We start from the raw sequence: 24,401 nt of genomic DNA on the forward strand, positions 1-24,401 counted from the left end.
GGCTGGTCTGGAACTCCTGGCCTCAAGCAGTTCCAGCCTCGGCCTCCCCAAGTGCTGGATTACAAGTGTGAGCCACTGCACCCGGCCTGTTTTTGTTTTTTTCCTCTTTTCCTGTTGGCTGCTGTCAATGCTGTTAACAGAAGTCAATTGCCCAGTTCTCTAATGTCAGCATTAACCATCCTCAGTGAGGATATCTCACAAGATCCAGCATTGTCTTTCTAAAACTTGAGTTCTGCTTACCCTGCAGGAGAGGATACATGTATTTTATTTTATTCTTTTTCTGCTTGGGTTCCTGCTAAAGGGTTATTAAAAATTTTCTGAGTTTTTAACTTTTTCATTTCATTATTTTTTTCCACAATAAACCTCAATGAGAATTTCCAAAAGGAAATTATGTTGCGATTTCTCCTTCTTACCTTGTAGTGTTATATGAAACCTATAGAGCACCGCTGGGTACTAATGGAATTAATCGTGACTCTAATTTTATTTAAAAGAAGTCGGTTGTTGGTTAGCTTCAGCTCTTTAGCATATTTAAAAAGTCTCATACTATTTGAAATTTTTACATAGACTTTTAAACTGGAATGCCTTCTGAAATTTGTTTTTCAGAATTTATTTATATAATTATAGGAATTTTCACCTTTAATTTGTTAGTATTTGAAGTCTATGGATGGGTTTTTATCATGTTGAACCATATATGCATTTATGGAATAGGCACAACTTGGTAGACTTATTTTAACATATTGCTTGATTTCGTTTGCAAATGTCCATTTCCTGGCGTTCTAGTTAATTGAATTACTTGCTTTCCCTAAAGCATCAACGCTTTAGTGTTCTTTCTTTCCATAATAACATTGGTGCTCACATTCTAAAATATCTAGCTTTTTCTGTGCCAGCCTTAAAGGTTAGTTATATTTTAATACTACATGTTTTATGCAGCTCCTTAAAACTCAAATCAGAACTACTAGTAATAGTTGACTCCATATGTTCTCATTAGAATTCTACCGAATATCTGGCTGGGTAGCTGCCCTCGTCAAGTGGAACATGTAACCATCAAACTGAAGCATGAATTGGGGATTACAGCTGTAATGAATTTCCAGACTGAATGGGATATTGTACAGAATTCCTCAGGCTGTAACCGCTACCCAGAGCCCATGACTGCAGACACTATGATTAAACTATATAAGGAAGAAGGCTTGGCCTACATCTGGTTGCCAACCCCAGATATGAGCACCGAAGGTAAGGATCAGAAGAACCGTTCTGCCTCCTTGCTGACTGTGTTTCAGAGACACTCTTGCTGGCTCTTTCTTTGTCTGTCTATCTATCTGTCTATAATTTAATATCTTAAAAATGAATGGTAAAAATGAAAAAATATAAGATTTTAGATTTAATATATATAATGCATATATTTTTGACACTGTGGCTAAGATTCTGTTTAATGTGGCTTCTTTAATTTGTTTATTCATTGAACACATATTTATTGTGTACTGGGTACGTGGTATTATGCTGGTATGCTGGTAAAGCATACACAACCGTAAAGAAAGACGGGCATGCTGTCTGCCCCCACAGAGCTCATAGTCCTATAGGGATGGCAAATGTTAATTACATGTCTAAAAATAGAATTTTAAAACTATGATGATTTTTTTTAATTAGAAAAATACATAGATATTGCTATGAGATGATGTACAGGTCACCAGGCCAAGGAAGGGGGGTCAAAGAGGGATTTCTTGGAAAGTAGTGTTTGGGCTAAGATCTAAGGGAGGGCTGGAGGAAGAGTGAGTAGAAAGAGTGTCCCAGGCAGAAGCAGCGACTTAAAAGAATTCTTGTGGCAGGAGAGAGCATAGAGCGTTGCAAAAACTCAAAGACCAATGTGGCTATGGATCAGAGAATGAGGAAAATGATCTTGCAGTATTTGAGTGACAAAAAGGGCTTTAGACGCTATCCTATAGCAGGAAGAAGCAGTTGTGCAGTAAGACTAGTTCCACGCTAGTTACAGCACAGAGAGGAAGGGGTCAGAGGAGTGAGGACTGTGCTGGAGGAGGGTTATGCGCCGCAAGAGCGCATTCCGAACAGCGGCAAAGGGAGGCTGCATGAACGCCATGGCACTTGAGGTGGGCATGGCTTTGATAGGTAGATGTGGAGGGAGAAAGGTACGCTAGGGGGGAGCAGAAGCACAGGCCACGGCACAAAAGCATGGAATTTTGGAGGGATGATATGGATTTTAGCCTGGTTGTAGAATAGGGTACTTGTTGGAATGGGAATAACTAGTCAGTGGAGGAGAGAACCAAGTTACACCGATAGTATGACGCCGCTGTCAGCAGGGGGCAGCAGAGAGCTTTGGAAACGGCAGAGGCTGAGGAGTTTGGTGACCTCCTGTCCTGGGGAAAGAAGGGCGGTGATGTCCAGCTCAGAGATGTTTCTATCTTTAGCCCTCTTCCCCCAAATGTATGTTATGTACAAAACACTCTCCTAAGCAATTTACAAGAATTAGCTTATTTAATTCTCATAATAAGACTCCAGGCAGATATTGTAGTTGTCTCTATTTTGCAGAGAAAGAGACTGAGATACAAAAAAGTTATTGCCCATGTCATAGAAGTAAAAAGAGGCGCATTCTGAATTTCGAGGCTGGCAGTCAGGCCCAGAGCATTGCTGCAGAGAGCAGCTTTACCAGCTATGAAGCTTCTCCCTGAGTTCTCACACAGATGCTTCAGGCAGGTTCTTCAGACCCATGCAATTTCAACCCCTTATGTTCACGATCATTTGGAGTTAGGCAAAGCCTATAAATTGCAAGGGAAGTAGCTTGTCTCACCAAGAGTGAAAGGTCTGCAAGACAGACGACAATGAGGACCACAGGAAACCTATGTCCCCGGGCCTCGCCCACCTCCGCCCTTTATGGAGATCAGGTGGTCTTCCTGGCCAGGCTGGTCCCCTTTGTGGGTCTGTGTCTAAGCCAAATCATCACTGGGGATGGGGTATAATTTTTGCTCCTGAAGGTGGAGAGAGCTGTTGACAGTCTGGTTATTCCTCTTGGTAACCTGATCTAAGGAAGCATGATTTAGCTGTAAGAGCGCTGCCCTTCTTCAAGGAAGAAAAAAAGAAAAACAAAAACAGCTTCATTTGCAAAGATGCACACTGGTTGAATCTGGGTGATATTCACCTTGTCCAGCTGGTTTTCCTGGTTTCAGAACAGAGAAGACAGGATTTGCAGGACTGTAGCTTCCAGAGAGCACTTTGATGTTAGCATTTCTGAATCCGATTTGACAGCATTGTTATCCCGTTGGAGAATGATGTGAGATGAGGCTGGGAGAAGCTGGGCTGCCAGCCGTGCCATGCATCCCCCGCCCTCCCACCCCAGCACACACACTGATTACCTTAAGGCTTTGCTGACAGATAGGTAATTTGCTGGATAGTTTTGGACTCTGCAGAAGCCGGAGGGAAAACTGTATCCCCAAGGACCCATTGTAGTTCTATTCACACCTTTTTTGGGGTCAGTGAGTCACCAGGTCACAGTTGTATCTGTTAGTGTGCAGCGTCACTTCTTCCAGGCTGAGACAGTGGGGCAGCCTGAGAGTTGCAGAATGCAAGCTCCCATTTGATAAAAGGCCGGCTGTAAGACCTACTCATGGATTTCTTTGGCTTGGTCTAACCTAGGGGAGTAACTGAAGGATTAATGACCACTTCTGCATGACAGGGGAGCTTTTCACAAATAGACCAATCTCTGTGGTTTACAGTATTAGCCCAATGAGCTCATAGATTAATCAGCTGAATATTTTTTAGAACTCTAGAGAAAAACCCGGTTGGAAGTGTTTTGAGCTGCAGCATTATGCTGTCAGCTGAAGTCTGAGAAAGACAGTGTTAGGCTTGACTGTCACCGCTGGTTGTCACAGACCTGTTACAATCAATCGTGCCATCGATCCTTACTCTTGTACACTTTGTCGTGCATGGAAGGGTGGTGTAGATTTCTTTTTTTTTTTTTTATCTTTTATAAAAATTTTGGCTTGTGTCTTTCACATAGGAAATGAAAATCTACCAAATCTAACACTCACCTGAAAAAACAAAATGAAACAAATCTGCTCATTAAAATTTTCTTCGCATAGAAGATGTCCAGGTTGTTTTGACCTCTGTCCATGCGGCGCTATTTATAACCAGTGTCTACCCTTGCTTCCCAAATGAGTTCATATGCTTTGCAAAGTCCTCTGTTGTCCAAGTCTGACTTCTTTCCCCTCACTCAACACACTGAATTCAGCTCTGCCATCGCACAGAGATGCTGACCTTGGAGCCAGGACACCTCGGCATAAGCCTTGTCGCCACTGGGTAGCTGGGAGGATATCGCAGGCTGGTTCCTGCATCAGGAACACGAGGATAGGAATTTCTACCCTACAGGACTATAACAGTAGAATAAGGTGATTGATATGAAAGGGCTTTGAAAATCACAAAGCTGAGACTGTAGGATTAGTTTCAAGTCTTTTAAGTTTCTACCAAAGGATGTTATAGATAAGATGAACCCTGTCTACATTACACTTCAAAGATAGAAAAAAAAGATATGCCCCCATGTTATATATTCATCATGTATCTGCTTCTGGAATAAGAAAGGAAAGGGGTGTGTGTGTGTGTGTGTGTGTGTGTGTGTGTGTGAGAGAGAGAGAGAGAGAGAGAGAGAAAGAGAAAGACAGAGAGAGAGAGAGAGAGAGAGAGAGAGAATTGGAAAGGCTGAAAGCTGTGGATTTCTTTCAGGATCAACCTTAGATAAAGCACGTCTTTAGGGCCTTTTGACCCCTCTCCCTTATCTCAGGCCCTAATGCCTTAGGCTACTTCACTTGTCCACTCAAATGTTCTGTCCCTCCCTCTCCTCACAACCTTGGCTGGCTCAATAGTGCTTTCAGGAAGCTTTTAATTCTTCCAGACTCAGATTAGCCTGGAACAGTTGTGAGCCATAAGTTAGGTTAGAAGTGTCTAGTAGTGTCTCAGATGAAATAGGGTTTTATTGCTGTTTTTCTAGTCTTGTTTTTATTCCTGCACTTAATTAGTGTGTATGGAGCATCTACTGAGAACTGGGGCCTGTATTAAATTTCAGAGTCAGAAACACAGAGGGTAGAATGTCTTGTTTGACCTGCAGAGGGTTTATAGTTTTTCATCTCAGTTGTCAACATTTAAAGTTTGGAATATTTGACATTAAATGATCGAGTTTTCTGTCTTTTCTTGAGGTTTTATTGTTTTTAAGAATGGAACCGTCTGATCAAATTAAATTCTACGTGGAGCCTATCTATAGCTGCTCTGTTGAGCCTGGTACGTCAAGGTGAACCCTCCCGGGGACCCTCTTTTTATTCCTTGGTTGGTTATATGTAGGTTAAGCTTCCTAGAGTAGTTTTCTTTTTTTATTATTGCATTTTAGGTTTTGGGGTACATGTGAAGAACATGCAAGATTGTTGCATAGGTACATACATGGCAGTGTGATTTGCTGCCTTCCTCCCCATCACCTATATCTGGCATTTCTCCCCATGCTATCTCTCCCCAACTCCCCACCCCCCCACTTTCCCTCCCCTATTTCCCCCCAACTGACCCCAGTGTGTGATGCTCCCCTCCCTGTGTCCATGTGTTCTCATTGTTCAACACCCGCCTATGAGTGAGAACATGCGGTGTTTGATTTTCTGCTCTTGTGTCAGTTTGCTGAGAATGATGGTTTCCAGGTTCATCCATGTCCCTACAAAGCACACGAACTCATCGTTTTTGATGGCTGCATAATATTCCATGGTGTATATGTGCCACATTTTCCCTGTCCAGTCTACCAACGATGGGCATTTGGGTTGGTTCCAGGTCTTTCCTATTGTAAACTGTGCTGCAATGAACATTCATGTGCATGTGTCCTTATAGTAGAACGATTTATAATCCTTTGGATATATACCCAGTAATGAGATTGCTGGGTCAAATGGAATTTCTATTTCTAGGTCCTTGAGGAATCGCCACACTGTCTTCCAAAATGGTTGAACTAATTTACACTCCCACCAACAGTGTAAAAGTGTTCCTATTTGTCCACATCCTCTCCAGCATCTGTTGTCTCCAGATTTTTTAATGATCGCCATTCTAACTGGTGTGAGATGGTATCTCAGTGTAGTTTTGATTTGCATTTCTCTGATGACCAGTGATGATGAGCATTTTTTCATATGTTTACTCTAGGCCAACAAGCCAACAGGCCTAGAGTAGTTTTCAAGCAGAGAGAGACAGTCCTCTTGAGAGGGCTCCTCTAGGATAGGGCAGAAGTGTTTATTTCCAGGGAGGATCTTATTCTCACCCAGGGAAAGAGCAGCAGCATGGGCTGGTGAGTGAGTGCAGAGGGACTGACTGAGAATCTAGATTGACAGGCTGCAGGCCAGCAAGTACCATTAACCAGGTAGATTAGCGAAGGACCACAGTTCAGTGGTTAAGATCCGAGGCTTCAGAGTCACACTGGCTGGGTTTGAGTGGCCACTTAGGGAATAACCTTGGGCAAATATCTGTGCTCAATTTCTTCATATATAAATTGAGGATCACAATAGTGCTGACCTCATAATTGTTAAGAGGTGGTTGTAAATGAGCTAGTGCATGTAAAATGCTTACAACAGCACTGGGAAGGTAGAAAGGGCTCAATAAATGTTATCTACCATCAACAAAAGAGGGTTATTTGCAGTCACAAGAGATCTAAATCAACTCAGCCTCCAGCTGAGGCCAGGCTGAAATGAGTGGGCACCTTGGACTGGCTACTGCTCTGGTGCCCTTCTTAATTATTTATTTGTTCTTTATGTTGTTTTAATATTTGATAACAATTCAGTGCAGTGGTTGAGTGATTCTGGGAGAAGATCATGAATGGCTGTGCCCTGATGCTGAAATCTGTGTGAAGCTGGGAGCCTTGGGAGCTTCTGTGTGTTAGCTGACATGTACCTTTCAGGAGTATGTGTCTGAGATTATAGAACCTCAAACTAACAAAATTCCTTTGTAACTTCTAGACTGCGTACACACCTCTTGAAAAATCTTTTACAGATAAAATGAAAAGGGGAATGTATTGCATCATGTGTGCTATTTGGTGCAGACCCACCCTAGGGGAACCTCTGGCCAGAGAGCAGGTCTGGGGAAGGGATCTTGACTGGGACCAGGGAAGATCTTGTTGCAGGCTGGTTACACTGATGCTCTATGCGCTGAGTGACAGGGGCTGGGGCTCTGAGTCCAGCAGGTCCTACTGCAGATGACCACTGTGGTCTGTTCACATACTGAGCATCCGAGGAACAGTGGAACCTACGTTAAATGATTCTTCTTTGTTTCCTACCAAGGGACATAGTATCTGGAGAGGCAGCCACAGCAGGGAGCTTGTCAGGTGAAGCTAGCTGTGGCTGGAGCAGGAAGAACCCACTCTTCTAGCTCCAGCCAGCGGAGTTCTCCTCCCACCCAGCTTTCCCTGGAGCGAACTCATACCCTCAGCAGAACAGAAGCCCCACAGTGGAGCAGGCCTGTCTCTTCTCAGCAGGGCTGATCCACCATACATTGGAGGTTTTGCTCCTCTGATCCCCCAGTGCAAATGGTGGCTCCGCCATGCCGTGCTCTCCGTGAGCCATGCTGTGAGGCATCTCGCTGGCACACACGATGCTCTCACCATCCTGTTGCATCTCCAGTGATACTTTAGTGCCTCTAGGAGGGCACCATGAACAACTAAGTGGCAGGCCCACCTGTCTTTAATCTCAGAGTGCCCTGGAACCAGGCGTGGAGGTTTAGATGGATTAAAGTTCATGGTTCTGTTTGGACTGTGAGCCATCAGATATACATAGAAGCTGGTGACTTTCTAATACAAATGCCCTCGGGAACCAGGCAGGGAACACAGTGTATGGCAACAGGGCTAGAGAAGGAAGGAGCACAAGGAGCCAGAGCCCTCCCTACCCCAAGGCATTCCAGGTACAACATTTCTAAATGGCTGTGTGGAGCGTGCAGTCTTAGATCTCTTCATTAGGGGGATTAACAGAGCTCTAGCATCAAGATTGGGACCAGGGAGGATCTTGTTTGCAGGCTGGTTACACTGATGCTCTATGCGCTGAGTGACAGGGGCTGGGGCTCTGCGTCCAGCAGCTGCTACTGCAGATGACCACTGTGGTCTATTCACATACTGGGCATCCTGAGGAATACCTGAATATACATTAAATGATGCTTCTTTGTTTCCTGCCAAGGGACACAGTATCTGGAGAGGCAGCCAAAGCAGGGAGCTTTAGATTACTATCCTGGCTTCCATGTGGACTCTGCTCCTTCTCAGAGCTTGCTGAGCCTGGAGCTGAGGTAGATGCTTGGCTGAGTGGAATGGCCACTGAGGGACCTTCAAGCCATGTTGTGGTCCTTGGTAAACTCTGTCCTTCTCAGGTGCTGACGCCTGATCACAGTGTGTTATGCTGGCTCCTTTAGGGGCCTTGCATTTTCAACAAACGACATCTAAAGAGGGAAGTCTAAACTTATGGTAGTGGCTGTCATGGGGAATTCTAGGCCTCACCGCAGATCCCCAGGTGAAATCTTTTGAGGGAGGAGTGCTCCCACATCTTTGGTCATCCAATGAGAAAGATGTGAACCTGAAGGTCACACGGGGTTCTTATGTGTGACTATCAGAGGATCCTTTGGGCCATGGTGTTCCTGTAGCTAGAGAATGCCAAGTCATGAGCATGGAGCTGTAACCCAGGACTCATTTCCCTTTGAAATAATTTACGTTGACTGCCCCCAGAAAGCAAACAAAAAACCCCCAACTTACAGAATACCTCTGTACTGAGAACCTGTGAGCAGGAGAAACTTAAGGCATCCATGAGCTCAAAGAAATGATCATGGGGCGCACCTCTGTCCTGCAGGATGAAAGAGCAAGCAGAGTCTACCAGGCCTCAGCAGGGCACAGTGCATCCTCTCCCGGCCTGATGAGAAGACGTTTGAATAATCTAGTCATCAAAATAGTAACCACGAAGTGATAATAGCTATAAACCCCAAATTATAGAATTATATAATTCCCCGAAAACATGGAAATTACATCAGTTTTAGCATTCATTGTATCTCGAGGGAATAAATGAACAATTGGTTCTCCCATCTGTATCGAACAATGTTAGCCATTCCGTTGAACAAATGAAAATGAGCATATGTTGAATGAGCAGATTGATTCCTTTAACTAATATGAGCCACTTCTGTGTTTTGCATTTAGTTGGAAGATACTTTTGGATTCCCTGAAATTCAGGTGGCCAGATCTGACAACTGATTTTTTTTTAATCCTCTAAAACTCTGACCAATCTCTGCAAACACTTTTGATGTGAAAGCGCATTATGCTGGCAGGCGATGGGTCACTTTTCTCTGGGGGGTATTTGCATCGATGGTGAAGTCACTCAAAGGAGCAGAAATACTGAGGGAAGGATTAGAGAGGGCCTCTCGCCTCTGGAGTGCCCTTTCCACTTTTCTATTATCAAGTTTTAAGGTGGCCTCACCTTTTCCTTCACAATGAAGGAAGAAAGCAAACTCTTGTATCCCTGCCTTGCTCCGTGCAGTCCTGTGATGTGAGGCTGAGCTGGAGGAGATCTCAGCAGCCGTATCTGGAGGTTTCATTATTCACATGTGTGCTGTGCTTTCCCCACTGCAGGCCGAGTGCAGATGCTGCCCCAGGCGGTGTGCCTGCTGCACGCGCTGCTGGAGAACGGACACACTGTGTACGTGCACTGCAACGCCGGGGTGGGCCGCTCCACTGCAGCCGTCTGCGGCTGGCTCCAGTACGTGATGGGCTGGAATCTGAGGAAGGTGCAGTATTTCCTCATGGCCAAGAGGCCGGCTGTCTACATTGATGAAGAGGCCTTGGCCCGCGCACAAGAAGATTTTTTCCAGAAATTTGGGAAGGTTCATTCCTCCCTTTGTAGCCTGTAGCTGGTCAGCCTGCTTCTGCTGCCTCCTGATTTTCCTGAGGAGCCCGGGGTGATGTTGGTCAAATGACCTAGAAATGAGGATTCTACTTGAAGGACTGTGTGACTTCCCCCAAGCCAACCACTTCCACCTGGGGATGGCTTTTGATGATGCGTTGTTTTGGGCTGTGTCTTTGAAATAGTCTACAAGAAAGCTGTGACTGACACATGAGAAGAAGCCTGAAGCAGTTAGCTGTGTGTCAGACAGAAGCGTAATGCATACAGTTCCTGCTGCCTGCAGGCGGAGAGGCCTTTGATTCCCAGAACTACATGTGTTGCATGATGGATCCATGACAGCACTTTCGTGTTGCACTGAAACTCTTTGCCATGCAGAGGAAAAGATCGGGAGCCATGTGGATTTCATCACTAGTGTGTGTGCATAAGCTGCTCAGTTGCCAAAGGAGGAAAGAAGTTTAGAAGCCTGAATCATGACAAAAGAAGAGCTCACTATGTTAAAAAATAATGGCTTTTAAGACTTGTGTTTTATCTTGCCTCACGGTTATTAAAGTCTGTTCTAAGGCATCACCTTCCTTCTCCACCCAGCAACCCTGTGTAACAACCAAAGTAGAATTCTCTCTCATTTGTTGTTTTTTCCTCAAAACTGCCAAACAAATAAAAAATACCCTTATTTTTTATAGTTGAGACATCAAGAAATTAAATTGAAGCTTAATGAGCATAGGTAAATCACCCAAGTTCTCATGATTAGCCAAGAGCGAGCTGGAGTTAATAACCTGTCTTTACTTGACTGGGTGCTTTGTTCAACACACCTTGTTAATTTGTTTTCTCAGCATCATGGAGTGCATTTGGTTTTGTCTTTCTCAGGGTCTGGTTGATATGCCTGCAGGAGTTTCTATAGTGAGACACAGAATCGTGTTCTGATCAGTTGCCAAAGAATCTAGGAAAGTGGTTGTATTTTGTGCAGCTAATTTAAAACGTGACTGGCTGTTTTAAGGCCAGAATGGAAGCTCGTGAGAGGAACTATACTACCGAGAGAACCCCAATGACCAAATCCACGGATAACTGATTCATAGCCTTGGCCCTCCTGGCTTGGCCCTCAATTTAGTATAATATGCAGTTCTTGAGCCTCCAAACTATGCAGCTCATCCATCTTGGTTCTACAGGAAATACAGCGATGAACAACTTTGCCTTCAAAAGTGTGCAGCCTAGAAACAGACCTGCATTCAACCAGCTGTAATGCAGGATTGGACCGTGACTGGCTAGAATAAGGAGCAGTGGTTTTTTTAATCGAGAGCCTGTATGTGCAAGGTGATTTACAATCATAACCAGTTTAATCTTCACAATAGTCAGTGAAGAAGGTCTCATTATTTCCATGATAAAGACGGGGAAACTAAGTCTCAGAGTGGTTAAATCAACTCTCTGTTGTCACATGATGAATAAATAGATGAGGTGGGTGATATACAAAGCTGGGTTTGTCTGACTCAAAGCCCATCCTTTTCCTATTAAACTATGATGCTTATTTATTTTTCTGCATTTCCTTTCTTCTACAAACACATACTGATAGATACAAGAGACTCTTATTTAGGAGGTGTGGCGGACAAGAAGGATACAAGGTAAGTTTTGGTGGACTCAGAGGAGGCGAGATATCACTGTGGCACTTAGGGAGGATGACATTTGCTTTGGGCAGAAGCAGCTGGACAGGACACATTTCCCATATCATTTTACTAAGTTAAATTTATAAGCTAGCATTGAGTAATATGAAGTCCAGCTCCGTTGCTAAAAATAACTAGATGTAACAATTGGTTTTCAAGTAACCCATTGCAGTCATAATGTGTTGTGAAAATTTAATCTCAAAAATGGAATTTTTAAACTGATTGCGTGTGTGGGTCTGTGTGAATTTCTTTAATGTCTTAAGAAATCCAGCTTCATAATTTCCATGATACAAAGATTTTTTTTTCAGATGGATTTTTCCCTTTGTTCCTTTTTTCTCCTGTAGACAAAATCAGGTTAGGATTATTAAAGAATGTTTCGGAATAAACTGTCTTTTCCTCAATGAATGGAATGTTTAATGTATTTCAAAATCACCCCAAAATTTTGCTAAATAAAAGCATTAACAGAGACCTTTGTGTACAGGATTTTAGACATGTTAGCAGCTTAGTCTGAAATCTAGAAGGACAAATTGTGTTTCCTTATTTGTAAAGGGGGCAAGCTGCTGAGCTAAATTGTTTTTTTCTTGTCACCCTTCCTGTTTCATTAACGATCAAAATTGGCAGTTACATGACAAAGGAAGTCAAAGGTAAGGGACCACAGAGAAGTGAGGATGAAAACTTAAGAGTGTCTGAGAAAATCAAAGCAGACACTATGCCATGAGTTACTCGTCACTGGTGTTTAACAAAACTTTTCAATCACAGATTTCTCCAAGGCAGTACAAGAAGATCTCCAAGGCAGTACAAGAGGGAATGTCTGAATGAGGTTGTTTTCTTTCAGACTTGAAATATTATCCTTCCATTATTCTGCTTGCCAGCATTAGGAAAAATCTAAAGCACAACACAAGACACTCTCTTTGGCCATCATTAAGGTGTGGTAAAAACCACTTGGCTTGGCGTAAGAAATAGTGATGAAAAACGTGGTTAAGACTTTGGAAATGATAAGAGAGTAATGAAAGGAGAGATTTGAAAGTGAGTTAGGAAATAGGAAATGAAATGGAACTTGTCACACATGAAAAATCACTGAAGCGCTAAACACAGTATCGGTTGGATTGGAAGTTAAAGCTGAAAGTATCTTTAGAAGTAATCTCATTTAGTGCCATTGTTTTTCAGAGGAGCAAACAGACCCAGAGTCATCAAATGACTTTTTCCTATCACAAGAAGTTGTAACTGGGGACGAAAGGTAACGGATAAGTCAGGAAGAAAGGTTCCGAGATTTATTGTGATACTGAGAAGTCTTAGGAGAATTAATAGGAATGACAGCAGACAGTATTGGTAGTGAGTAAGAAGCGGTGTAAAGATTAATAAAAATTGGAGTAAGAGAAAGAAAAATGGATAAAATGAGAAAAAGTAAAGACCAGTGTCTTTTCCAAAAGAAGAAACGGCAGGTGTTTTCTGTGGGGGTAAGAGAGAGAAGGTGTAAGCAGAGAAGCCGAGGGGGAGATTCAAGGTTACGTGCCCAGGAAAGAGATGCGCTAAGTATCCACTTACTTGTCTGTGGGACTACATCGCCGTAGGTATAGGAAGCAGCTAGATGTAACATGCTGAGCAAATCACGGAACAGGTGTGCCGTTGCTCAGTACCTGCTAGAAAAAGAAGAAAATCTAATAGAAGATGAGACTGAGAATAAAAGGGAAGGGATTGACAAAGCTACCTTCATTATAGCAATAATAATGGCAATAATAAGAAAGAGGAAGAACAACAGTAAAAACAACTCTGTTCCTTCTGTAAACCATTGTTCTGAAAGTCTTCCCTGATTCCATCAATGGAAATACACTTGCAGCTGCTCAGGACCCAAACTCAGCGTCGTCCTTGACTCCTCTCTTTCTTTCAAATGTCGCATTCAAGTCATCAGGAAATTCTGTTAAAGCATCTACAGTTTCTGTGTTTTTCCTCCTTTACTGAGCAATGCTGGTCAGAGCCAGTGTGATCCCAAGACTGGATTTCAGAAATGGTCTTCTACCTGGTCTCCCTGTTTCTGGCCTTCCCTCTCTCCCAGACCCTTTCCCTGTCAAACCTACTCTCACATAGTGGTCAGGGTGCTTCAATAAAAATGTAACTCAGGTCACGTCACTCCTGTGTTTAAAAGTTCCAGTGACTTCTCACATCACTCGGAGTGAAAGTCAAAGCCCTTTGAGGCCCTGTACAATCTAGTCACCTGTTACCTCCTGACCACATCTCCTACTTACTGCCTTCTGCCTCTCTCACTCTGCCCTAGCCACACTGGCCCTCTTGCTGTTCTTTGACTCTTCCAGGCAGGGTCTGGCCCCAGGGCACTTGCTCCTGCTGTTCTCTTTACCTTGGAATGCTGCTACTCCAGACATGCACATGGCTCCTTACTCTCCTTCCTTCAATAATGCCTCCCCGGGCTACCCTATAAAAAATGGTCTGATCCAGTCTCAGCCTTCCCTATCCACAGTCTTTGCATTATATCTCTTTGTAGAACTTATTAATGGTCAGCATATTACATAAGTTACTTATTAGTTTTATTTTCGGCATGCTGTCACTGCAGTGTAAGCTTCACTGCATTATTAAGGCAGAAATTTATATCTGTTTTGTTTGGTGATGTACCTAGAGTGCCTATAACAGAGCCTGACATAGTTAAATGAGTGAAAGACAAGATAGCTGATAACCATTGAGAGCGTGCACCATGACAGTTATTGTCTAAGTGCTTCACATATATCAGCCTACCTTATCGTTCCAAAAATGCCAGAGGATATTATCCCATTTTACAGATAAAGAAACCAAAGGATAGGGAGAAGGTGAACTTATTCTGAGGCAAGTGAAGATAGTTTTACTTCCAATTTGGTGGAGTTAGCTCTTAATGAACCACCCATTATAATCTCTGTTCATATTACACCTGTTTGCTAGGGCAGCCATAATAATGTACCACAGACTAGCAGGCTTAAGCAACAGACATTTGTTCTTGGCATGGTTCTAGAGTGTAGAAGTTGGAGGTGAATGGGTGAGCAGGGCCGGTTCCTCCAGAGGGTTGTAAGGGAGAGTCTGTTCGATGCCGCTGTTCTAGCTTCTGGTGGTTTGACAGCAACCTTTGTTGCTTCTTGGTTGGTAGAAGCATCACCTTGTTCTCTGCCTTTATCTTCACATGGTGTTCTCCCTGTATGGGAGTCTGTGTCTACATGTCCTATTTTTAAAAGGACAGCAGCTACACTGAATTGGGCCCATCCAACTCTAGTGTGGCCTTATCTTAATAAATTACATCTGTGTTTTCTGAATAAGGTCACATTCTGAAGTAATGGACGTTATGACTTCAACATTTGAATTTGTAGAAAGCACAAATCAATGGACAGCACTACAGAAAACAACTACCTGAAGACTATAGGGAGTGAAAGAAACCAGGCAGATTGGAGGGGAGTGGAAATGTGAAAAGAGGGGTCAGATTGGGTTGCTTCCCATTTACAGGTTTAGCTTATAAAAGAGAATTATTGAAAGAGTAGTCAGAGACAGACAGAAAATAGGAGCCATTTAAATAAAAGACAGGATGAATTCCTGTACTGTTATTGTATCAGGCATTATACCAATATTACTAAAGGACATTTTATCAATATAAAAATTAAAATTATTCCTGTCCCCAAAAATCAATGCAAAATTATAGACTAGTGTTTAAACAATGCCAATTACTGCTCAGCACCTCACATGTTTCGGGGGCTTACACCATGTATATGTATTGTGATTTCTGATAATATTTGGACTTATTTGTCTTTGTTCATTTTTTTATTTCAAAAATGTTTTTGCCTTTTCTATGTATCTTTACTTGCTTTTATTTTTTGATAATTATGTCTTCCTCCCTACAAATAACGTTAACACTGACTTATGTCCACTGACATTTATACTGCCTTCATGTTGACATGATTGCAACTGTACTTATGAGTTGTTTTAGATATACTTTCTTTTTCTTTTTGTGTTCTTACATTTTTTTTTTAATTGTGAGGAAGGCAAAAAAGAAATGTTGCTGGGGACTTTATCTTCATTGCCATACAGACCTATGATTACTGTTCCACCCCATTTCTAGCTTTCTTATCTGTCCTAGATTCCATTGCCACTGAGAGTTAAGCTCAGTCACTCTCAAAATTCCAGTGAGCATATGAGTGCCCAGCTCTCCTGCAGTTCTGCATCCCCTCATAAGATATTCTGAGTCACATCTTCCTTTGCTCTAGTTCATCCATCAGCTCACTTCCAAAATCATTCTATCATGCTGAGCTATCTTATCTGCTAGTAATCCTTTTTAACTGCCTCTTCATTGTTGCAGGTGAATTTCTGTCTTCAGATTTTATATTGTAATTTCCATTCAGGTGTCAGGAGAAATAGTGTGTTTGCCAACTTAAACCGGAATTTTCTCATTGTCTATAGTAACGACACCCAAATCTCAATCTCCATTCCACAGCTTTCTTCTAAGTGCGAGGCTTATATATCAATTTTTTTTCAAAACATCTTTCAGGATATCTCTCAAACTCAGTATTCCCCAAACTAAAATTTTGTTTCTTTTGCCAGACCTCCCCTACTTTCTCTGTTGGATAGACACTGGCAACATCTTCCCACTAATTGCCCAAGTTAGAAACTTGAATGCCACCTTTGCCATCTCTCTTCCATTTACCACCCTCCTAACCATTCAACAAATTATTTTAATTATGCTTCCTAAATATCTCCTAAATATAGCTACTCCCCTCTGTCTGCTCTAACCTGGATTGTTAAAGCATCCTGGCATATCTTCCTCTTGTAATCATGACCCCTCTTCAGATCATTCTTGATACTGCCACCTGAGAAACCTTTCTACTTCAAATATAACACTGCCACTCTCTTGCTTAATACTCCTCAGTGGCTACTCGTTGTTCTCAGAAAAAAAGTAAAAAATCCTTAATGTGACATTGTATTAGTCTCTTCTCATGCTGCTAATAAAGACATGCCTGAGTCTAGGTAATTTATAAAGGAAAGAGGTTTGATTAATTCACAGTTCAGCATGGCTGGGGAGGCCTTAGGACATTTATGATCATGGCTGTAGGAGAAGCAAACACATCCTTCTTTACATGGCAGCAGAAGGAGAAGTGCCAAGCAAAAGGGGGAAAAGCCTCCTATGAAGCCATCAGATCTCATGAGAGCTCACTCACGTCATGAGAACAGCATGAGGGAGACTGCCACAGTGATTAAATTACCTCCAACTGGGTTTCTCCTATGACATGTGGGGATTATGGGAACTACAATTCAAGGTAAGATTTGGGTAGGGACACAGCCAAGCCCTGTCAGATATATAAGGGTCCTTATGATTTGCACTGTGCCCATCTCTCCAATCTCTGTTGTTATTCTTTTTTTCAAAAAATTTTACCTTAAATTCTGGGGTACATGTGCAGATCTTGCAGGATTGTTACATAGGTATACACATGCCATCGTGGTTTGATGCCTCCATCCCCCCTTCACCTACATTAGGTATTTCTCCTAATGTTATCCCTCCCCTACATCCCCACCCCCTGCTGTCCCTCCCCTAGCCCCTCAACCCCCAACAGACTCCAGTGTGTGATGTTCGCCTCCCTGTGTCCATGTGTTCTCATTGTTCAACACCCACTTATGAGTGAGAACATGAGGTGTTTGGTTTTCTGTTCTTGTGTCAGTTTGCTGAGAATGATGGTTTCCAGATTCATCCATGTCCCCGCAAAGGACATGAACTCATCCTTTTTATGGCTGCATAGTATTCCATGATGTATGTGTGCCACATTTTCTTTATCCAGTCTATCACTGGTGGGCATTTGGGCTGGTTCCAAGTCTTTGCTATTGTAAACAGTGTCACAATGAACATACATGTATATGTGTCTTTAGAATAGAATGATTTATAATCTTTGGATATGTACCCAGTAATGGGATTGCTGGGTCAAATGGTATTTCTGTTTCTAGATCCTCCAGGAATTGCCACACTGTCTTCCAAAAAAATTGCCTTAATTTACACTCCCACCAACAGTGTAAAAGCATTTCTATTTCTCCACATCCTCTCCAGCATCTGTTATCTCCAGATTCTTTAATGATCACCATACTAACTGGTGTGAGATGGTATCTCAGTGTGGTTTTGATTTGCATTTCTCTAATAACCAGTGATGATTAGCATTTTCTATATGTTTGTTGGCTGCATACATATCTTCTTTTGAAAAGTGTCTGTTCATATCTCACCCACTTTTTGATGTGCTTGTTTGTTTCTTCTATATTTCTTTTAGTTCTTTGTAGATTCTGGATATTAGCCCTGTGTCAGATGGATAGTTTGATAATTTTTTTCCCATTCTGTTGGTTGCTGGTTTACTCTAATGATTGTTTCTTTTGCTGTGCAGAAGCTTCTAAGTTTAATTAGATCCCATTTGTCTATTTTGGCTTTTGTTGCCATTGGTTTTGGTGTTTCAGTCATGAAGTCCTTGCCTATGCCTCTGTCCTGAATGGTATTGCCTAGGTTTTCTTCAAGAGTTTTTATGGTTTTAGGTCTTATGTTTAAATCTTTAACCCATCTGGAATTAATTTTTATTTAAGGTGTAACAAAGGAGTCCAGTTTCAGCTTTCTGCACATGGCTAGCCAGTTTTCCCAGCACCATTTATTAAACAGGGAATCCTTTCCCCACTGCTTGTTTTTCTCAGGTTTGTCAAAGATCAGATAGTTGTAGATGTGTGGCATTGCCTCCAAGGCCTCTGTTCTGTTCCATTGGTCTGTATCTCTGTTTTGGTACCAGTACCATGCTGTTTTGATTACTGTAGCCTTGTAGTATAGTTTGAAGTCAGGCAGGGTGATACCTCCAGCTTTGTTCCTTTTCTTATGATTGTTTTGGGTATGCAGGCTCTTTTTGCATTCTATAAGAAGTTTAAGGTGTTTTTTTCCAATTCTGTGAAGAAGGTCAGTGGTGGCTTGATGGGGATAGCATTGAATATGTAATTTATTTTGGGCAGTATAGCCATTTTCATGATATTGATTCTTCCTAACCATAAGCATGGAGTATTTTTACATCTGTTTATGCCCTCTCTTATTTCCTTGAGCAGTGGTTTGTTGTTCTCCTTGAAGAGGTCCTTGACGTCCTTTGTTAATTGTATTCCTAGGTATTTTATTCTCTTTGTAGCAGTTGTGAATGGGAGTTTGCTCATGATTTGGCTCTGTGTTTGTCTGTTATTGGTGTATAGGAATAGTTGTGATTTTTGCACATTTATTTTGCATTCTGAGACTTTGCTGAAGTTGCTTGTCATCTTAAGGAGATTTTGGGCTGAGACGATGGGGTCTTCTAAATATATAATCATGTCATCTACAAATAGAGAAAATTTGACTTCCTCATTTCCTAATTGAATACCCTTTGTTTCTTTTTCTTGCCTGATTGCTCTGGCTAGAACTTCCATTACTATGATGAATAGGAGTGGTGAGAGAAGGCACCCTTGTCTAGTGCTGGATTTCAAAGGGAATGCTTCCAGTTTTTGCCCATTCAGGATGATATTGGCTGTAGGTTTGTCATAAATAGCTTTTATTATTTTGTGATACGTTCTATTGATACCTAGTTTATTAAGAGTTTTTAGCATAAAGGGGTGTTGAATTTTGTTGAAGGCCTTCTCTGCATCTATTGAGATAATCCTGTGGTTTTTGTCTTTGATTCTGTTTATATGATGGATTACATTTATAAATTTGTGTATGTTGAACTAGCCTTGCATCCCCAGGATGAAGTCTACTTGATCGTGATGGATCTGCTTTTTGATGTGCTGTTGCATTCAGTTTGTCATTATTTTATTGACAATTTCTGCATCAATGTTCATCATGGATATTGGCCTGAAATTTTCTTTTTTAGTTGTGTCTGCCAGATTTTGGTATCAGGATGATGTTGGTTTCATGAAATGAGTTAGGGAGTATTCCTTCTTTTTGTGTTGTTTGGAATAGTTCAGAAGGAATGAACTGGCTTCTCTTTGTACATCTTGTAGAATTTGGCTGTGAACCCATCTGGACCTGGACTTTTTTTGGTTGGTAGGCTATTAATTGCTGCCTCAACTTTAGACCTTGTTATCAGTCTATTCAGGGATTCAGCTTCTTCTTGGTTTAGTCTTGGGAGGGTGTAAGTGTCCAGTAATTTATCCATCTCTTTTAGATTTACTGGTTTTTGTGCATAGAGTTGGCTTGTAGTAATATCTGATGGTAGTTTGTATTTCTGTGGAATCTGTAGTGATATCCCCTTAATCATTTTTTATTGCATCTATTTGATTCTTCTCTCTTTTCTATTAGTTTAGTTAGTGGTCTATGTATTTTGTTGATCTTTCCCAAAAACCAGCTCCTGTATTTATTGATTTTTTGAAGGTTTTTTTGTGTCTCTATCTCCTGTCCTGCTCTGATCTTAGTTATTTCTTGTCTTCTGTTAGCTTTTGTATTTGTTTGATCTTCCTCCTCTAGCTCTTTTAATTGTGGTGATAGGGTGTCAATTTTAGATTTTTCCTCACTTCTTATGTGAGTATTTAGTGCTATACATTTCCCTCTGGATACTGCTTTAAATTTTTCCAAGAGATTCTGGTACATTTTGTCTTCTTTCTCATGGGTTTCAAAGAGCATCTTTATTTCTCCCTCATTTCATTATTTATCCAGTAGTCATTCAGGAGAAGGTTGTTTAGTTTCCATGTAGTTGTGAATTTTTGTGTGAGTTTCTTAGTGCTGGGTTCTAATTTGATTGCACTGTGGTCTGAGAGACTGTTTTTTATGATTTCTGTTCTTTTGCATTTGCTGAGGAGTGATTTATTTCCAATTATGTGGTCAATTTTAGATTCAGTGCAATGTGGTGCTCAGAAGAATGTATATTCTTTGGATTTGGGGTGGAGAGTTCTGTAGAAGTCTATTAGGTTCATTTGGTCCAGATCTGAGTTCAAGTCCTGGATATCCTTGCTAATTTTCTGTCTCCTTGATCTGTCCAATATTGACAATGAATTGCTAAAGTCTCCTACAATTATCATGTGGGAGTCTAAGTCTCTTTGTAGGTTATTAACAACTTGCTTTATGTATCTGGGTGCTCCTGTATTGAGTGCATATATATTTAGGATAGTTAGCTCTTCTTGTTGCATTGATCCTTTTAACATTATGTAATACCCTTCTCTGTCTCTTTTGATCTTCATTGGTTTAAAGTTCATTTTGTCAGAGACTATGATTGTAACCCCTGCTTTTTATTGCCCTCCATTTGCCTGGTAAATCTTCCTCCATCCCTTTAGTTTGAGTCCATATGTGTCTTTGCATGTGAGATGGGTCTCCTGAATAGAGCACACCAATGGGTCTTGACATTTTATCAAATTTGCCAGTCTATGTCTTTTGATTGGGGCACTTAGGCCATTTATGTTTAAGGTTAATATTGCTATGTGTGAATTTGATCCTGCCATTTTGATACTAGCTGGTTGTTTTGCCCGTTAGTTAATGCAGTTTCTTCACTGTGTCGATGGTCTTTATCATTTGGTACATTTTTGCAGTGGCTGGTACTGGTTGTTCCTTTCCATGTTTAGTGCTTCCTTCAGGAGCTCTTGAAAGGAAGGCCTGGTGGTGAGGAAGTCTCTCAGCAGTTGCTTGTTCGTAAAGTATTTTATTTCTCCTTCACTTATGAAGCTTACTTTGGCTGGATACGAAATTCTGGGTTGAAAGTTCTTTTCTTTAAGGATGTTGACTATTGGCTCCCCTGTCTTCTGGCTTGTAGGGTTTCTACCAAGAGATCCCCTGTGTGTCTGATGTGCTTCCCTTTGTGAGTAACCCGGTGTTTCTCTTCAGCTGCCCTTAGCATTTTTTCCTTCTATTCAACCCTGATGAATCTGATGATTATGTGCCTTGGGGTTGCCCTTCTTGAGGAATATCTTTGTGATGTTCTCTGTATTTCCTGTATTTGAATGTTGGCCTGCCTTGCTAGGTTGGGGAAGTTGTCCTGGATGATGTACTGAAGAGTATTTTCCAGCTTGGATTCATTCTCTCCATCACATTCAGGTATACTGATCAAATGTAGATTAGGTCTTTTCACATAATCCCCTATTTCTTGGAGGCTTTGTTAATTTCTTTTCACTCTTTTTTCCCTAATCTTGCCTTCTCATTTTATTTCATTGAGTTGATCTTCAATCTCTGATGTCCTTTCTTCTGCTTGATCAGTTTGGCAATTAAAACTTGTATATGCTTCACCATGTTCTCGTGCTGTGTTTTTCAGCTCCATTAAGTCATTTTTGTTCTTCTCTAAGCTGGGTATTCTAGTTAGCATTTCATCAAACCTTTTTTCAAGGTTCTTAGTTTCTTTGCATTGGGTTAGAACATGTTCCTTTAGCTCAGAGAAGTTTGTGATTACCCACCTTCTGAAGCCTGCTTCTGTCAATTCGTCAAACTCATTCTCCATTTAGTTTTGTTTCCTTGCTGGTGAGGAGTTGTGGTCTTTTGGAGGGGGAGAGGCATTCTAGTTTTTGATTATTTCATCCTTTTTTGCATTGGTTTCTTCCCATCTTTGTGGATTTATCTACCTTTGGTCTTTGAAGTTGCTAACTTTTGTATGGGGTCTCTGAGTGGATGTCTTTTCTGTTGAGGTTGAAGCCATTTTTTTCTGTTTTGTAGTTTTCTTTCTAACAGGCCCCTCTGCTGCAGGACTGCTGGAGGTCCATTCCAGACCCTCCTTGCCTAGGAATCACCCATGGGGGCTGCAGAACAGCAAGGCTTGCTGTGTTTTTCTTCATCAGGTTGTCATCCCAGAAGGGTACCCACCAGATGTCAGCTAGATTTCTCCTGTATGACGTATCTCTTTGGCTATATGGGGGTCAGGGAGCTACTTGAGGAGGCATTGTATCCCTTATCAGAACTCAAGTGCTGTGCTGGGGGTTTCATTGCTCTCTTCAGAGCTGCTGGAAGGGCCATTTAAGTCTGCTGCAGCAGAACTCACAACCACCTTTTTTCCCAGGTGCTCTGTCCTGGGAAGTTGGGACTTTATTCTAAGTCCCTGACATGCTGCTGCCTTTTTTCAGAGATGCTCTGCCCAGCAAGGAGGGAGTGTCAAATTTTCTCTATTTGTAGATGACATGATTGTATATTTAGAAGACCCCATAATCTCAGCCCAAAATCTCCTTAAGATGATAAGCAACTTCAGCAAAGTCTCAGGATACAAAATAAATGTGCAAAAAACACAACTACTCCTATAGACCAATAACAGACAAACACAGAGGCAAATCATGAGCAAACTCCCATTCACAATTGCTACAAATAGAATAAAATACCTAGGAATACAACTAATAAAGGATATCAAGGATCTCTTCAGGGAGAACTACAAACCACTGCTCAAGAAAATAAGAGAGGACAGAAACAGATGTAAAAACACTCCATGCTCATGGTTAGGAAGAATCAATATCATGAAAATAGCCATACCACCCAAAGTAAATTATAGATTCAATGCTATCCCCATCAAGCTACCACTGACCTTCACAGAACTGGAAAAGATTACCTTAAACTTCATATGGAACCAAAAAACAGCCTGTATAGGCAAGACAATTCTAAGCAAAAAAAGAACAAACCTGGAGACATTACGCTACGTGACTTCAAACTATGCTTTAAGGCTACAGTAATCAAAACACATGGTGTGGTACCAAAACAGAGATGTAGACCAATGGAACAGAACAAAGACCTCGGAAACAATGCCACACATCTACAACCATCTGATCTTTGACATACCTGACGAAAACAAGCAATGGGGGAATGATTCTCTGTTTAATTAATAAATGGTGTTGGGAAAACTGGCTAACCATGTGCAGAAAGCTGAAATCCAGATGGATTAAAGATTTAAACATAAGACCTAACACCATAAAAACCCTAGAAGCAAAACCTAGGTAATACCATTTAGGACATAGGTGTAGGCAAGGACTTCATGACTAAAACACCAAAAGCAATGGTAACAAAAGCCAAAATAGACAAATGGGATCTAATTAAACTTAAGAGCTTCTGCACAGCAAAAGAAACAATCATTAGAGTGAACTGGCAACCAACAGAATGGGAAAAAATTTTTGCAAGCTACCCATCTGACAAGGGCTAATATCAGAATCTACAAAGGACTAAAACAAATATACAAGAAAAAAACAACCCCATGAAAAAGTGGGTGAAGGATATGAACCGACACTTTTCAAAAGAAGACGTTTGTATGGCCAACAAACAGTGATGACCATCATCACTGGTCTTTAGAGAAATGCAGCTCAAAGCCACATTGAGATACCATCTCACGCCAGTTAGAATGGCGATTGTTAAAAAATCTAGAGACAACAGATGTTTTGAGAGGATGTGGAGAAATAGGAGCACTTTTACATTGTTGGTGGGAGTGCAAATTAGTACAACCATTGTGGAAGACAGTGTGGCAATTCCTGAAGGATCTAGAAGTAGAAATTCCATTTGACCCAGCAATCCCATTACTGGGTATATACCCAAAGGATTATAAATTGTTCTATTATAAAGACATGTTCACAAGCATGTTCATTGTGGCACTGTTTACAATAGCAAAGACTTGGAACCAACCCAAAAGCTCATGAAGGATAGGCTGGATAAAGAAATTTGGCACATATACACCATGGAATACTATGCATCCATAAGGAAAGATGAGTTCATGTCCTTTGCAGGGACATGGATGAATCTGGAAGCCATCATTCTCAACAAACTGACACAAGAACTGAAACCCAAACACCTCATGTTCTTGCTCATAAGTGGGTGCTGAACAATGAGAACACATGGATACAGAGAGGGAAACATCACACACTGGGATCTGTTGAAGAGTTGGGGGCTACAGGAGTGATAGAAGGGGGTGGGGAGGTAGGAGAGGGATAACATGAG

At 41.5% G+C, this 24,401-nt stretch overlaps 1 protein-coding gene across 4 annotated transcripts in view; it reads left to right on the forward strand.

Annotated features, from left to right (window-relative positions):
* EPM2A (EPM2A glucan phosphatase, laforin) overlaps nt 1-24,401 on the forward strand; it is a 117,413-nt gene that overhangs the window by 79,811 nt on the left and 13,201 nt on the right. For 2 of the 4 annotated variants that reach the window (XM_032274536.1, XM_032274535.1), the window contains 2 exons: nt 989-1,230; nt 9,608-11,998. In XM_032274536.1, coding sequence (XP_032130427.1) covers nt 989-1,230; nt 9,608-9,885 — 520 coding nt within the window. In that variant the 3' untranslated portion in view covers nt 9,886-11,998. Of the gene's footprint in view, nt 1-988; nt 1,231-9,607; nt 11,999-24,401 lie in introns of those variants that run through there. The other 2 variants (XM_032274537.1, XM_032274538.1) reach the window with 2 other exon arrangements.

Source organism: Sapajus apella, unplaced genomic scaffold, assembly GCF_009761245.1.
Source record: "Sapajus apella isolate SASKATOON/1434 unplaced genomic scaffold, GSC_monkey_1.0 scaffold6, whole genome shotgun sequence".
In the NCBI taxonomy this organism is placed as follows: domain Eukaryota; kingdom Metazoa; phylum Chordata; class Mammalia; order Primates; family Cebidae; genus Sapajus; species Sapajus apella.